This window comes from Podarcis liolepis (genome assembly GCF_965112155.1).
Source record: "Podarcis liolepis genome assembly, chromosome: Z".
Lineage (NCBI taxonomy): Eukaryota > Metazoa > Chordata > Lepidosauria > Squamata > Lacertidae > Podarcis > Podarcis liolepis.
The window spans coordinates 38381635-38394745 of record NC_139570.1 but is presented as its reverse complement, the minus strand read 5'-3'; the positions used below and the strand labels follow the sequence as shown (position 1 = coordinate 38394745).

At 43.4% G+C, this 13111-nt stretch overlaps 1 protein-coding gene across 1 annotated transcript; it reads right to left on the bottom strand.

The window, feature by feature from the left end:
* Positions 1–792: 792 nt before the first annotated feature.
* ZMYND19 (zinc finger MYND-type containing 19) lies at positions 793–8602 on the bottom strand. The gene is made up of 6 exons (XM_083486077.1): positions 8203–8602; positions 6904–6963; positions 5548–5654; positions 3415–3555; positions 2719–2899; positions 793–1488 (listed from the first exon to the last, which is right to left on the bottom strand). Exons 1-6 carry the CDS (start codon positions 8251–8253, stop codon positions 1345–1347), a joined length of 684 nt encoding a protein of 227 aa, XP_083342203.1. The 5' UTR covers positions 8254–8602; the 3' UTR covers positions 793–1344.
* Positions 8603–13111: the final 4509 nt, after the last annotated feature.

Here is a 13111-nt window from a genome sequence, read left to right as displayed (position 1 = left end):
ATCCCTTCACTGGACCACTGGACTGTCTCAGAGAATACACAGCTTATTATTCTACCTACTTAGACTACTCAAAGCAAGTTTGCCTTAAAAAAAAGTCTTAACACTACTTTTAAAAGGTTTAGGTCTCCAGAGGCAGGAATGAGGAATCTGTTGCCTTCCAAACATTGTTGGGCTACAACTCCCACCATCCCCAACTATGCTGATTGAAGCTGATGAGTCCAACTACATCTGGAAGGGCAGATTCCCTATCCCTAAACTCGGGGTGGGGGTGGGGGGGACAGAGGAGAGATGTGGAGGTGCAGCCACCAAGTAGGTCTGCAAGAGTACGGCAGAGTCATGGTTTGGCACATAGATGCTGCAATAAGAAACTATTCCTTGTTCATCTTAAAAGATTACAGCAGGACAAAAGGGCAGGGGAGGACCAATATAGACTTTCCCATGACTGTACGCCTTTCAATGAGAAACGGGGTCAGCAGTCACCAATCCCAAACCTCTGCTCATGGAAGCCTGCTTGCACCTTTACCTTACTGCCCATGGTTCCTTGTGGAGTGGTGGAAATATCATTAGGAACTATGACAACCAGGAGGGGGGGGGGGCATGGTTGCCTCTACAAACAGATGGGAAGAACAGTGATAGGAAGCAGCTAAGCAGCTCAGTGGCTTTTGCAATCTTCAGAGGAAAGTATCACTCATGGGGTGGAGTGGGGGGGACAGACCAGCAACATGATGTTGATAGTGGTGGACAATCATTCACAGCTGCTCAAGTGTTTAAAAGAGCAAAAAAGGCAGCCAATCCATTCCAATCCTTTACTTGAAAACACAACTTTCCATGCAGAGTTGTTCAGATTTAACTGCTGATGTTCTGAGCTAGCTCCCCAGGCCTTCTAGCCACAGGGGGAGGAAAAGCTTTTTTTTTTGTTTCTCTTTTTGCTACTGGAGTTATTTCAACCAACAATGTGTTCTCACTTGAACATTACAGTAAATGAGTCCTATGCAAGAGAACTTCTAACACAAAAAAACCAAAAACTCTGTACACAACTTTACAAACATATTAACATATAAATAACAGAAAGCTTCCAAGCAGGAGAGCTTCCCCAGTAGTCTTTTTTTTTTTTTTGCTTCAGACGTTTTCTTTTTTTAACACTGGAAGGGAAAAGTCAGTCCCTTTCCTCAAGCATCACAGGGATTGGTTTGTCTTTCCAAATATAAAAAAAAAGATTTCTCCTCTCTCTCTCTCCTTTTTGTCAGTGCCTCTGGCTTCAAGTGAGCAGTTCGTGCAAAGTGGGCACCTCCTCCTTAACCTTCTGGGAAGGTGCCCTGTGGGGCTAAGGCCTCAGCCAGCTGGTCATCGTTCTGGTCCAAGCTCTTGCTGGAAGACTCGCTTCTTCTCCCGACAGTGCTTCTTGTGGGCCGGCCAGTCTTTCTGCTGGCACTGCGAGCCGCAGTACCGTGCGACCTGGCACCGCCCACAGATGTTAAATTCACGTAACTGGAGAGAGGAGTACGGGACAAAAATCAGTATCCCTTTTCAAGGCCCCTAGAGAAAGAAAACCATCCCCCACAAAAGCAAGCCAACCAAAAGGGTCCTAAGGTGGCCAGTCCCAGGGCAATCTTTGTAGGAACTAAAGCGGGCCTGGTCAGGATCTGGGTAGAACAGCCTGGGAACCCTACAAAATGCTGCCTTGGTTTTCATTGTGGATAAAATATTATCCAGCCCCCACTGGTGCACTTCTCTTGTTTATGAACCTGAAGGTCTCATTATGAGTATCATCTTCTTTTTCTCCACCCCCACACAATCTTAGACATTCTGAATTCAATGGGAATGAGTAAACATGTACAGGACTGCACTCTCAATTTCTTTTCCTCATGGTCTACAACAAGGATAGGGAACTGTGCCACCCGCCACCCCCACCTCCTGCACTGGCCAGGCTGGCTGGGGCTGAGGGAGTTTTGAGCTGCAGTTCCCCACCCCTGAGTTTATAACTATGGCTTTGGAACATAGAGTACTACCTGACACCAAATCAGACTAGTATGGCCCAGTTCAGTGTACCACCTATGTTGCACAGAAGAAGTGCTCCAAAGTTTCGAGCAGGGATCTTTCACAGCTCTAGCAAGAGACTGAACCTAGGACTCAAAACCGATGCTCTCCTGCTGAGTTGGAGACCCTTCTATATTCACAGACCTATTTACATATTTTCCTCCACAAAAGCATCCCAAACTGTCATCAAAGGAACAGATTCCCTTTGTACAGGTTATCTTTTCGGGTGACTTCTATCCATCCTTCTATACAACAAAGTTACTTCAGTGAGGTTTAAAACCAGAGCTGTTCATTCTGATCTTGTTTCCCCATGACCCTGTCCTAAGAAAAAGTGGGCTAGGAAAAGAGGGGTTTGGCCTATGGGCAACACTGACTTTTCCACACCGAGAGGTAGGGTGAAGTTATCCAAATAGAATGGTAGCACAAAGTCAGTTGTACTTCACAGAACACCTTTGAGAGAGAGACGTGTCTGAAGCTTGGAAGCCGCTGGCCAGGATAACTATTTAGGCTAAAAACGGTGCAGTGAAATTCCTTGCAGGGGGTACAAAGAACACACTAGCTGTGCCTAAGGACTTTTGATTTTTTAAAAAGAAGCAACCACACTGAAGAGGGTGAACTTGCAGCAGCCAGCCTAGAACAAGGACGGTCTTATCCATGACTTGCTTCTGGTTTTGAACGCACCTGTTTCTCAATCACTGTGCAGGGAGGGTAGTGACATTCATAGTATGTGCACGAACTCTCCTCTTCTTCCACAACATCCCCATTAGCGTTATAATAGCGTGTCACATTCAGCACCGGAAACTGTTCCTCTATGGGGTCTGTGGGAAGCTGCTGGATCGCCAGCCAGTATAAGCTTTGTTCCCTTCAAGAAAAAACAGCAAATTAAATATTTCCGCAGCAAGCTTGTGCTGCACCGTTGCAACATGTTAAAACTCCAACCCTCTCAAAGCAGAGAGTTGACAGTAGCCACAATCACAACATACCTTTAAAGTACTCTGATACAGCCTTAAACAGATATGTCCTCCCCTAAAGAATTATGGAAACTTTAGCTTGTTAAGGGTGCTGAAAGTTGTTATAAGGCCCCCGTTTTCGCTAGCAGGCATACAATTACCATAGTAGTTTAACAACTGATTCCTCGTTCAGGGGAATTCTTGAGAATTGTTGCTGTGTGAGTAGAATAAATAACCTAGGATGGAAGACATATCCTCCCCTCTATGGCCAGGTCAGAGAGAACTTAGCACCACAGTTTCTTCAGATGCAAAGAAACACACATAAAAAAAATCATCAAGGGGCTATGCCAAAAAACAAGTTCTGGGGTTGTTTGACTTCCAGCCCCTTTTGTACCTCTTGCCTGTGACATTGTTATTGAGAATTTACCTTTGTTTACTTGAGATTTCTTCGGCTTTGGGCCTCCATCCCCATGGAACCAATCGCAGGTTGTCTAGACGATTGTCCACTGTCACTGCATTCAGATGCACGACTTGAAAGCCAGGGGCGATGCCCCCCCTATGCCTCTCCCTGAAAGAGAAGACGAGCCACCTGCAATTCCTGAAAGGAAGCATTCAGATGCTTCTTGTTGCTTGGACTCCTATAATACATCATGGGATGCCCTTGAAAGGCAGTATGGAAACTCCAACACACTCAAAGAGCTGCTACCAGGGTTCTAACCAGAGCAGGTCATTGGAGACAACACATCTTAAAAGAGCTTAACAAGCTTACTTTGACTTCAAGGTGCTGGGTCTGAAAATTTAAAACCTTACACGGCTTAGGACCCAAGGCATAAAGGACACCCACCCCCCTGTCCAGTTCTTAAGATCTTCTGCTGATGACCTTCTGCAGGCATCCCTGCAATTAGAGATACAGTGGTACCTTGGGTTAAGAACTTAATTCATTCCAAAGGTCCTTTCTTAACCTGAAACTGTTCTTAACCTGAAGCACCACTTTAGCTAATGGGGCCTCCTGCTGCCACCGCGCCGCTGCTGCATGATTTCTGTTCTCATCCTGAAGCAACGTTCTTAACCCAAGGTACTATTTCTGGGTTAGCGGAGTCTGTAACCTGAAGCGTCTGTAACCCAAGGTACCACTGTAAATTGGGTGGTGATCAGGGGAAATGCCTTAGAAATACACCTGGCATCTTCTAGGTAGCAGCAAATTCTTTTTTCTTTTAAGTCAACCAAGCTGTTAAAGGGACAGGATTGTAGCTCAGCAGTAGAGCCTCTCGATATTGGAACCCTGGCTTCAAGTTGTGGGTAACCCTGTGGCACTTGGATGGGTTGGAGCATTTTGCATGCAGAAGGTCCCATGTTCAATCTCCAGGATTTCCAAGTAGGACCAGGAATGTCCCCTGCCTGAAACCCAGGAAAGCTGCTGCTGCTGCTGTCAGTCAGTCAGTCAGTCAGTCAGCATAGACAGCACAGAGCTAGATGGATCAACCTAGATCTAAATACATGGCAGTTTTGTATGTTCAAATTATAGAGAGAAAAAGGGAGGGGGTAAAGATACTTTAACACACAACACAGCCCACTTTCCTTTTACATGGTGGCTCAGTTTGTACATCACAGTATACCTTAGCTAATGGTTTACTGTGAATGTATTTGTCTCCCCTCTGCTCCTACTAGAAGAAAACAAACCATGATCCCTTGGGTTTAGAAGATGTGTCCAAAGTAGGGACTATGGTTTGTTTCACCTCCAACAAATCACAATCAGAAAGCTAAAATCACAATCAGATCACAAGCAAATCACAATCAGAAAGCTACCATTGCACTGTGGAGAGCGTGTTAACTTATGGTCTGTGTGTGTGGTTTGGGAGCTGCATGGCCAGGGAAAAAACAATGCTATCCAGGGTTGTAAAGACTGCAGAGAAAATAATTGGGTGCATTCTTCCCACCTTGGATCAAATCTATGCTGCCAGGTGCCATAAGAAAGCGGCAGAGATAGCGCAGGATAGTACGCACCCTGGAAATGATCTCTTTCAGCTTCTGCCTTCTGGAAGAAGGTATAGGGTTATAAAGGCCAGGACTAGCTGCCTGAGAAACAGTTTCTACGCAAATGCAATTCTGGTTCTAAACGCAGCATAAGGGGTCTCTATAGTATAGTGTATTTTAAAATGGGGTTTCAGAGTTTTTAGGTGTTTTTGAATGTTTTATGTAGTTTTATGTAGTTTTTTGTAGTTTTTCAATTTCATTGTTCTGCATGGGACAATGACAATAAAGATATCGTATCGTAAAAACAAACATTGGCTACACACTGTGGGTTGTCAGGAGAAAAGCAAACCACAACACCTGGTTTGGACACAATGCTAAGCCAGGGATTGTGGTTTCTTTCTTCCCACCATGAATGGGGAGAGGTAAGACAGACGCTATCTGCTCATGCACAGCAAACCACGGCTTATGGCTTACCCTGACACGTGAGAGTTGCCATTATAGTGCCTATCTCCAAAGACTATGCATACACATGCCTCAGCAGTCTGGAAACCTGCAGTTATGTTATCCCCTGCATAATGATACCTACCACAGTAACTCGTGCAGCAGGCGTCCAAAGCCTCTTCCTCGGTTTTTGTCAAACGCAAAGGCAAATATTCTAGCACCATTTCCATCTGCGTCGACCTCCATTCGAGCCTGGCCAAAGACAGAGAACACATCTATTCATACATTTTGTTTAAAATATTTGTATGCTCATCTAATCATCATAGCAGCTTCAAATACAAAACACAGTAAAATGTAAGTACAACTATTAATGGACAGAAACGTAACAGTCATTAAAACAGAAAACTGCAACCCAAGTAACAGAAATGTTAAAAAACAAATAAATGGCAAAATATTAAACACTTGGGTTAATAAAAGTTCTCTCTTGTCACATAAAAGATACTAAATGATGGTGCTATGCAAATTATGACTAGGGAAAATGTTTCAGAAAAAGGGTGCTACCAGACAAGGGACTCTGTTCCCAGTCAACAAACATCTGAAGGCAGAGGTACTCTGAGTAGAGCCTCTAAAGTTCAAAATCAGTCAGGTCTATATCAGACGAGAGAAAGTGGGTCAATAATGGACATGTCAGATGAGATGCATGCTCTGCCCCAGGAACCCAGTTTCTGTGCTTGAGTCACTCTGTGGTGAGTTAACAGACACTCTATATAAGATCAGAGCCTTCTTGTTCAGTGAGCCTGAGGATATATATAAACCATGTCGAGTCTCTAATTTTTCCCCAGACACCTCAAAAGCTTGTGCAGAACCTGTTGATATCAGGTAAATGAATGGGTGAAAGTGTAATGTCAGTGTATTTCAAATCGGCCCCTTTTCCAAGAGCAATACATTTTTTATTAAGCTCTGCAAAATCCAATCTAAAAATACATGAAGCCTATATAAAAGAAAATTCATTCTAAAGTAAAGCAACTCCTAATTCTGCAAGTGAAGGACAACTTGCCTGGTTATCCTACTTCAGAGAACAGTTTGAGTCTTTGGAGAACTTGGTACTTTTCATACAAGTCCTTTCCCAAATCCAGATGTCTGGATCGGGCTGAGTCCTTTTATGACCCACATGCTGTTTCAAGGGAAAATGCCTCCTCTTCTCTCTCTGCCAACTTATTCAGATAGTCATTATATGAGACCACCGGCTTCCAGGAGTTAGATTAAAGCAGGTTCATTAGACAGTCAACCTGCCTGTTTTTGATCTACCCTAATTACTGGCCATGTCAGGTCAGGGTTCATATGGAGAGCCACAGGTTCCCCCATCCCTGATCAAGAGGAATAATAGCTGACATGTGGTCCTCCCAATGCTCTTCAGCCATTGAATATGCTGACTGGACCTGATGGGAGTTTGAGTTCAACACTTGGAATGTGGAAATAAGGTAGATAACATGGTTCTTACCTCAAAAGAGTAACTCTCCACAAGTGGAATGTCTTGCTCGTCAATCAGTGTGTACTTTGTCTAGAATAAAAAAGGAAGGGTAATTAAATACTTTATATTGCGGATACTTTTCCAATACCTAGCAAGGCACTCTTCATTCATTTCAGCAAAACAACAATTTAAGCTATTCCAGGGCACATCTTAGACTGAAAAGAGAAGTTTTACACCTTAAATAAGTCATTAATCTGACTGGGCATACTTCACACACTTGTCTAAACCAGGGGAAAGCTGCTCCAGGGTTAGCCTTGAGCATTCTGGGATCTCTACCTACCATTGTGTCCACAAGCCTTCTGGGAAGTCCAAATGCCAGAAAGGGGTGTATTGCCTTTCTCTTGCCTTTGGAAGTAGGACAGGAGAGGAAGAAAGAACTGTAAAATGCAAGTTCTTGCTCAGAGACCAAAATCTGCAACTGAGAGGGGCAGCTTTGGCCCAATATAGATTATACCACACAAATCAGTTAGCCTTTAATGGGCAGTTTTGTGTTTCAGTTTTTGCTATAACAGATTAACATACAAAACTTAAGCCAAACAACCTGTAAAGCAAGACATTGCACCAAGTATTGGTACACATCCTTTGTGGTCCATGCTTATTCCAAAAAACAAAAACAGAAAAGCACAACAACAAAGGAAAGTTACAACAAATATGTATCGATAAATATGTATCAAATCTGCACAAGAAAATAGGAAGCTACTTAGGATCAGGTCAGACTATAAATCTGTCAGCATCACCTAGTCTAACCAGTAGGCACACTCCAAAGCAGAAAGAAACCTCTCAGAACACTTGCTATGTAACCCTTTGAAACTGCAGGTGCCACCTCCATGTGCTCTGCCAGTGAGCTATGGGCCCCTTTATAGCCTGAATGCGAAGGATATAAAAAGAAAGAAATCTCCCCATTTGAGGTCCACCAGCGGGAAGTGCTCCACAGAACAGCTCATTACCCCTCTACAGGGATAGATGCAAAGATAGTAAAAAAGAGAAAAGGGACCTCTAAACTAAAACCAGCCTCCCGTATCCTTCTATCTTTAATAATACTAATAATGGGCTCATAGAACCCCAATGAACCCAGTGACGTCACAGAGGGGTCCTATGTGACGTAACGGAGCAGGTCAGACGCGCGAGGGGGCGGTAATGTGATAGAGGAAGGGGCGCGGGTCTCCCAACACAGAACACGCGCGGGCACGGAAACACACGCACACCGCATACAGACGCGCAAATCCTACTTCTCCCACTCCGCCCCGCCCTACGGGGCCCCACGCTTACCTTGCCGGCCACCCGGCCGAGCCGCACGATGCCCAGCTTGAAGTCGGTCATGGCCTTGGCCTGGCAGGGAGCGGAGAGGAGGGGGGAAAGGGGAAAGAGGGAGGAGGAGGAGGGGAGGAAGAGGCGCAGGCCGGAGGGAGACCCCGATGCCACGCGCCGCCGCCTCGCGCACGCCTCGGGCAGGAGGATGGGGAGCGGGGGGCGGGGCAGCGCGCACCGCCGGCGCCGCCGCTGATGCTGCCGCTCTCTTCTTCTGCCGCCGCCACCAACTCCTCCCCCCTCCCCCACCAATATGAAGCCGCGGCCCGCCAATCAGCGCGCGAGCCGCGTCGCCGCGTCATTTCTACCCGCCCGAGGGCCGCCCGGCGCGACCGAGCGCAGCCGCGGCGCCGCGTCACGTGTCCGGCGGCGGCGGCCGATGACGCACATCGCACTCGCGGGAATTCTCTCGCTCTCTCTCCCGTCCGGCGAATGGGCACGACTGAGCACGCGAGGAGAACCTCCCTCCTCCGCCTTTTAAAGGGCACGTCCCATATATATATATATATAGAGAGAGAGAGAGAGAGAGAGAGAGAGAGAGATATATTATTTGCGAGGTGGGGTACCCCATATTAGTGCGCGTTTAATATATTTATTATTATTATTATTATTTGGTTGTTTCCCAAGGATCTATTTTTTTAATTCAAAATTATAACAAACACATATCATCCTTGTCCCCCCCCATTTTTCCTCCTCCCCCCACACCAAACCCACCCACCCCCACCCCACCCTCCGACTTCCTTCAGTTCCAGTCTTTGGTTTCATGCTATTTTCTGCATGTTACAAAGTTGTATAGATCCTCAAACTATTTAGCTGATTATTATCAATAAAAAGTTTGTGAATGTTTATTCAAAACCTGTTGGAATGAAACCACGCCAAGGAGTCCAGTTCACTTTGTTGCGTCTTCAGATACTTTGTAAAGCGTTCCCATTCATCCTTAAAGTCACAGTTATCCTTGTCCCATAGCTTATATGTCAGTTTTGCCAGTTCTGCATAGTCCATCAATTTTTCTTGCCATGATTCTTTAGTTGGGGTTTCTTCAGTCTTCCATCCTTGTTCTACCAGAACTCTCACGGCTGTTATCACATACATGAAGATGTTTTTCAACTTCTTTGGCAGGTCTTTCCCTACAATCCCCAACAAAAATGCCTCGTGTTTTTTAACAAATGTTAAATGGAACATTTTCTTCAATTCGTTTTATATCATTTTCCAAAAATTTTTAATTACCTTACAATCCCACCACATATGATAAAATGTCCCCTCCTTTTCCTTACACTTCCAACATGTATTTGAACTAGTTTTGTACATTTTCCCTAACTGCACTGGTGTTGTATACCATCTGTACATCATCTTCATGTAATTCTCCTTCAATAGGGAACAATCTGTAAATTTTAAGTCAGTTTTCCATAATTTAACCCAATCTTCCATCATAATGTTGTGACCTACATCTTGTGCCCATTTAATCATAACTGATTTTACCTCTTCATCTTTCGTCTCCCATTCTAATAGTATGCTGTATGCGGCCTTCAGTAGTTTCACTTTCCCTTCAATCACTTCCGTTTGAAACCTAGATCTAGTATAACTAAATCCTTTCTTGCTGTCTTCTTTGTGTATTTCATATAGTTGTTGATAATGCAACCAACTCTGAAAGTGGTCTTTGATCTCATCATAATCTCTTAATTTCCATTTTCCATCATGTTCCTTTACTAAATGAGCATATGTGAGCCATTTTCCTTTCTTTCCAAGTGGTTTGAGCAGTAATGCTTCATGTGGTGAAAGCCACCACGGGGTCTTTTGTTCCAATAAGTCTTTGTATCTCTCCCATACTCTCATTAGTGATTACCTGATTATATGGTTGTAAAAACTTCTATGAACCTTCCATTTCCCGTACCATAAGTATGTGTGCCAGGTCCTTCTAGTTCTAATGCCTCTTGCTTGTCCAATCTCATCCAGTCCCTGATCCATACCAAACAAGCAGATTCATAATACAATTTAAGGTCTGGGAGGGCAAACCCGCCTCTATCTTTTACATCTGTAAGTATTTTATGTTTTATCCTTGGGCTTTTGCCCCCCCCCCCCGATAAATCTTGAAATCTCTTTCTGCCATTTTTTAAAGCATTCATCTTTCAGGATAACTGGTATTGATTGAAAAAGAAATAGCATTTTTGGCAACACATTCATTTTAATCGCCGATATTTTTCCTAATATTGAGAGATTCATTCTGCTCCATATTTCTAAATTTATTTTTACCTCAAGCCAATTTTTTTCATAGTTATTTTTAAATTTAGTTATTTTTTCATAGTTATTTTTTGTTAACCAAATCCCTAAATATTTGACCTTTTTATGGACTTCAATCTCAATGTTTTGTTCTAATTCGGTTCTTTCTTCTTCCTTCATGTTTTTAACTAATAATTTAGTTGCACGTTTAGTATATTTTATCTTTCTCTCTGTTTATATAAATCCTGTACATATTACTGCGTGTCTATAAAAAGTAAAATTTACTCCATATATCTTAGTGTGCACCGATAAAATAGATTGTGACATTGTTCTAATAATTTTATACACACATTACGGGCCACACTCCACAGAAAACCAATCCCTGTCCTTCAAAATGAGGAAATGCCCCCCACCAATTCCTCTCACCACCAAGGAAATGTAATAAGCGGATAGAAAGAGAATCTACCCAGTTGATGCTGACAAAAAACCCCACATGCACACTGTATAAAAGAATATGTTTCACCACCCCTCCCCTCCTTTTCTTTCCCATTTAACTCTAATCAATTTTAAATCTACCACTATGCTGAAGTTATCTTTCAGCCTTTCCTTGTCATCCTCTGGAATACAAATCTCTACACTTAATGTGTTAAAGAGAATCCTGAACGAATGCTTTGAGAATAAGGCTGACTTTCATTCACTCTTTCTGCTCTGCTGTGCTAGCACCCAATGAGATGTAAATGTAATGCACTAAGGTACCCATTTAATCTTATTTGTTAGAATAGTTCTCGCATCTAAAGTGGGTCTTCTTCGTTTTCTTCCAAGGGTAACCTAGCCAGCACTTCATTCTGAAGTTTCAGAAACAAAGTTTGTCCTGGAATCTGTGTGGTTTCTCATTTAGAATCTATTTTGTATTTAGCCTAGCAGTTCGAAAGGACGTCAAAGTGCAAGTAGATAAATAGGTACCGCTCCGGCGAGAAGGTAAGCGGCATTTCTGTGCGCTGCTTTGGTTTCACCAGAAGCAGCTTAGTCATGCTGGCCACTTGACCCGGAAAAAATGTTTGCAGACAAACGTCAGCTCCCTCGGCCAGGGAAGTGAGATGAGGGCTGCAACCCCAGAGTCGTTCGCGACTGGACTTAACTGTCAGGGGTCCTTTACCTTTACCTTTTTAAAGTTGCAGTCTATGCAAATTCCAATGAAACAATAGAGCATATGCAAGAAGTAAATGTGAGATATACACTAAGAAAATATGCATCTGCTGCCAAGTGAGAAGCTCCCAGCATTCAGTGCAGGCTTCTTTAGCCCTTTTATCATTGTTGTTAAGCCATGCTTAAGCTGGGCAGCAGAAGCAGAACATGGACTAACCATCTGTTGCTTCCTTAGAATTGCTCATATCTAGACCAGGATCAGCTAAGCTGTGATCCTTCACATATTGCCGGACTCCCGTCTTCCATCACTGCTGACCATTGGCTATGTTGCCTGTGGCTGATGGGAGTTTGAGTCCAAGAAGATCTGGAGGGCCACAAGAAGTCCCGTCCCCCCCCCCGACTATGCCATAGCCTAAAGCACAACAACCAACTCTCCTTCTTTCACCTTCTTGTCCTGTTGGGCAGCCAAATGAGGATGAGTAAGGGGATAAGGAGATAATTAAAAACAATAAACATTCTACTGCTTCCTCTAAGAATAGAGCACATTTTTGCATTTCTCTGGAAAACTGAAAGATTACTTAGGAGGAAGTTTGCCTTCTAGGTAAATGCATTTGTAATCACCAGGCTGGTTTAAAAAATGCTAGGAACTGCTTACTATTTCAGTATTTTTTGGCTGAGCTGACAGTTATGAGCAAGCAATAGTTGGACATCTAACTAACTCATGAATGGGATGCTAACTCATGAAAGAGAGAGAGAGAGAGTTAACATCATATGTTAGACTTGGGGTGGGGAGGGAGGTGGTTTTCTTTCTTTGTACAGATCAGCACTTTTTAAAAGTCTTAACTGTGGATTACAAATTCTAAGAAAGCTAATGTTTGGCAGAACTGTAATGCTGTTTACATTTACCTTTTATTTAGTTGTGCTGAATTTATTTTGTAAATAGCAACCCTTATCTGTATAAAATAAAATATATACATTTAAATAACCAAAAAGAAGCCAGAAGTTGAAAACAAATAGACCTAAAGGACTCAAAACATTAATAAAATCAGCAGTTAAAATATGCATACAGTGGTACCTCGGTTTACAAACTTAATCCGTTGCGGAAGTCCGTTCTTAAACCAAAACCGTTCTTAAACCGAGGCATGCTTTCCCTAATGAGGCCTCCCGCCACTGGTGCCCTTCCACCATTTGGATTCTGTTCTTTGACCGAGGTAAAGTTCACAAACCGGGACACTACTTCTGGTTTCGCAGAGTTCGTAAACTGAATCATTCTTAAACAGAACTGTTTTTAAACCAAGGTACCACTGTATTTAAGAAACACATATTGAATACATTGAGGCTTGCATTGCAGGGGGTTGGACAAGATGACACTCTGGGTCTCTTCCAACCAAAATGGAAAACTCCATGTATCCAAAGAAAGAGCAAAGCATGATGGCAGAACACCTGCTTCACATGCAGAAAGTCCCACGTTTGATCCATGGCACCGTATTGGTCTCCTTTTTGTGCT

Bases quoted from the DNA above. Each gene is read 5' to 3' on its own strand.
- ZMYND19 (XM_083486077.1), bottom strand. From the start codon at position 8,253: ATGACCGACTTCAAGCTGGGCATCGTGCGGCTCGGCCGGGTGGCCGGC. The intron at 5,655-6,903 runs GTAAGAACCATG...GTCTTTGGCCAG, and splicing joins TGGAGAGTTACTCTTTTGAG to GCTCGAATGGAGGTCGACGC. The intron at 3,556-5,547 runs GTAGGTATCATT...CTTCTCTTTCAG, and splicing joins CTGCTGCACGAGTTACTGTG to GGAGAGGCATAGGGGGGGCA.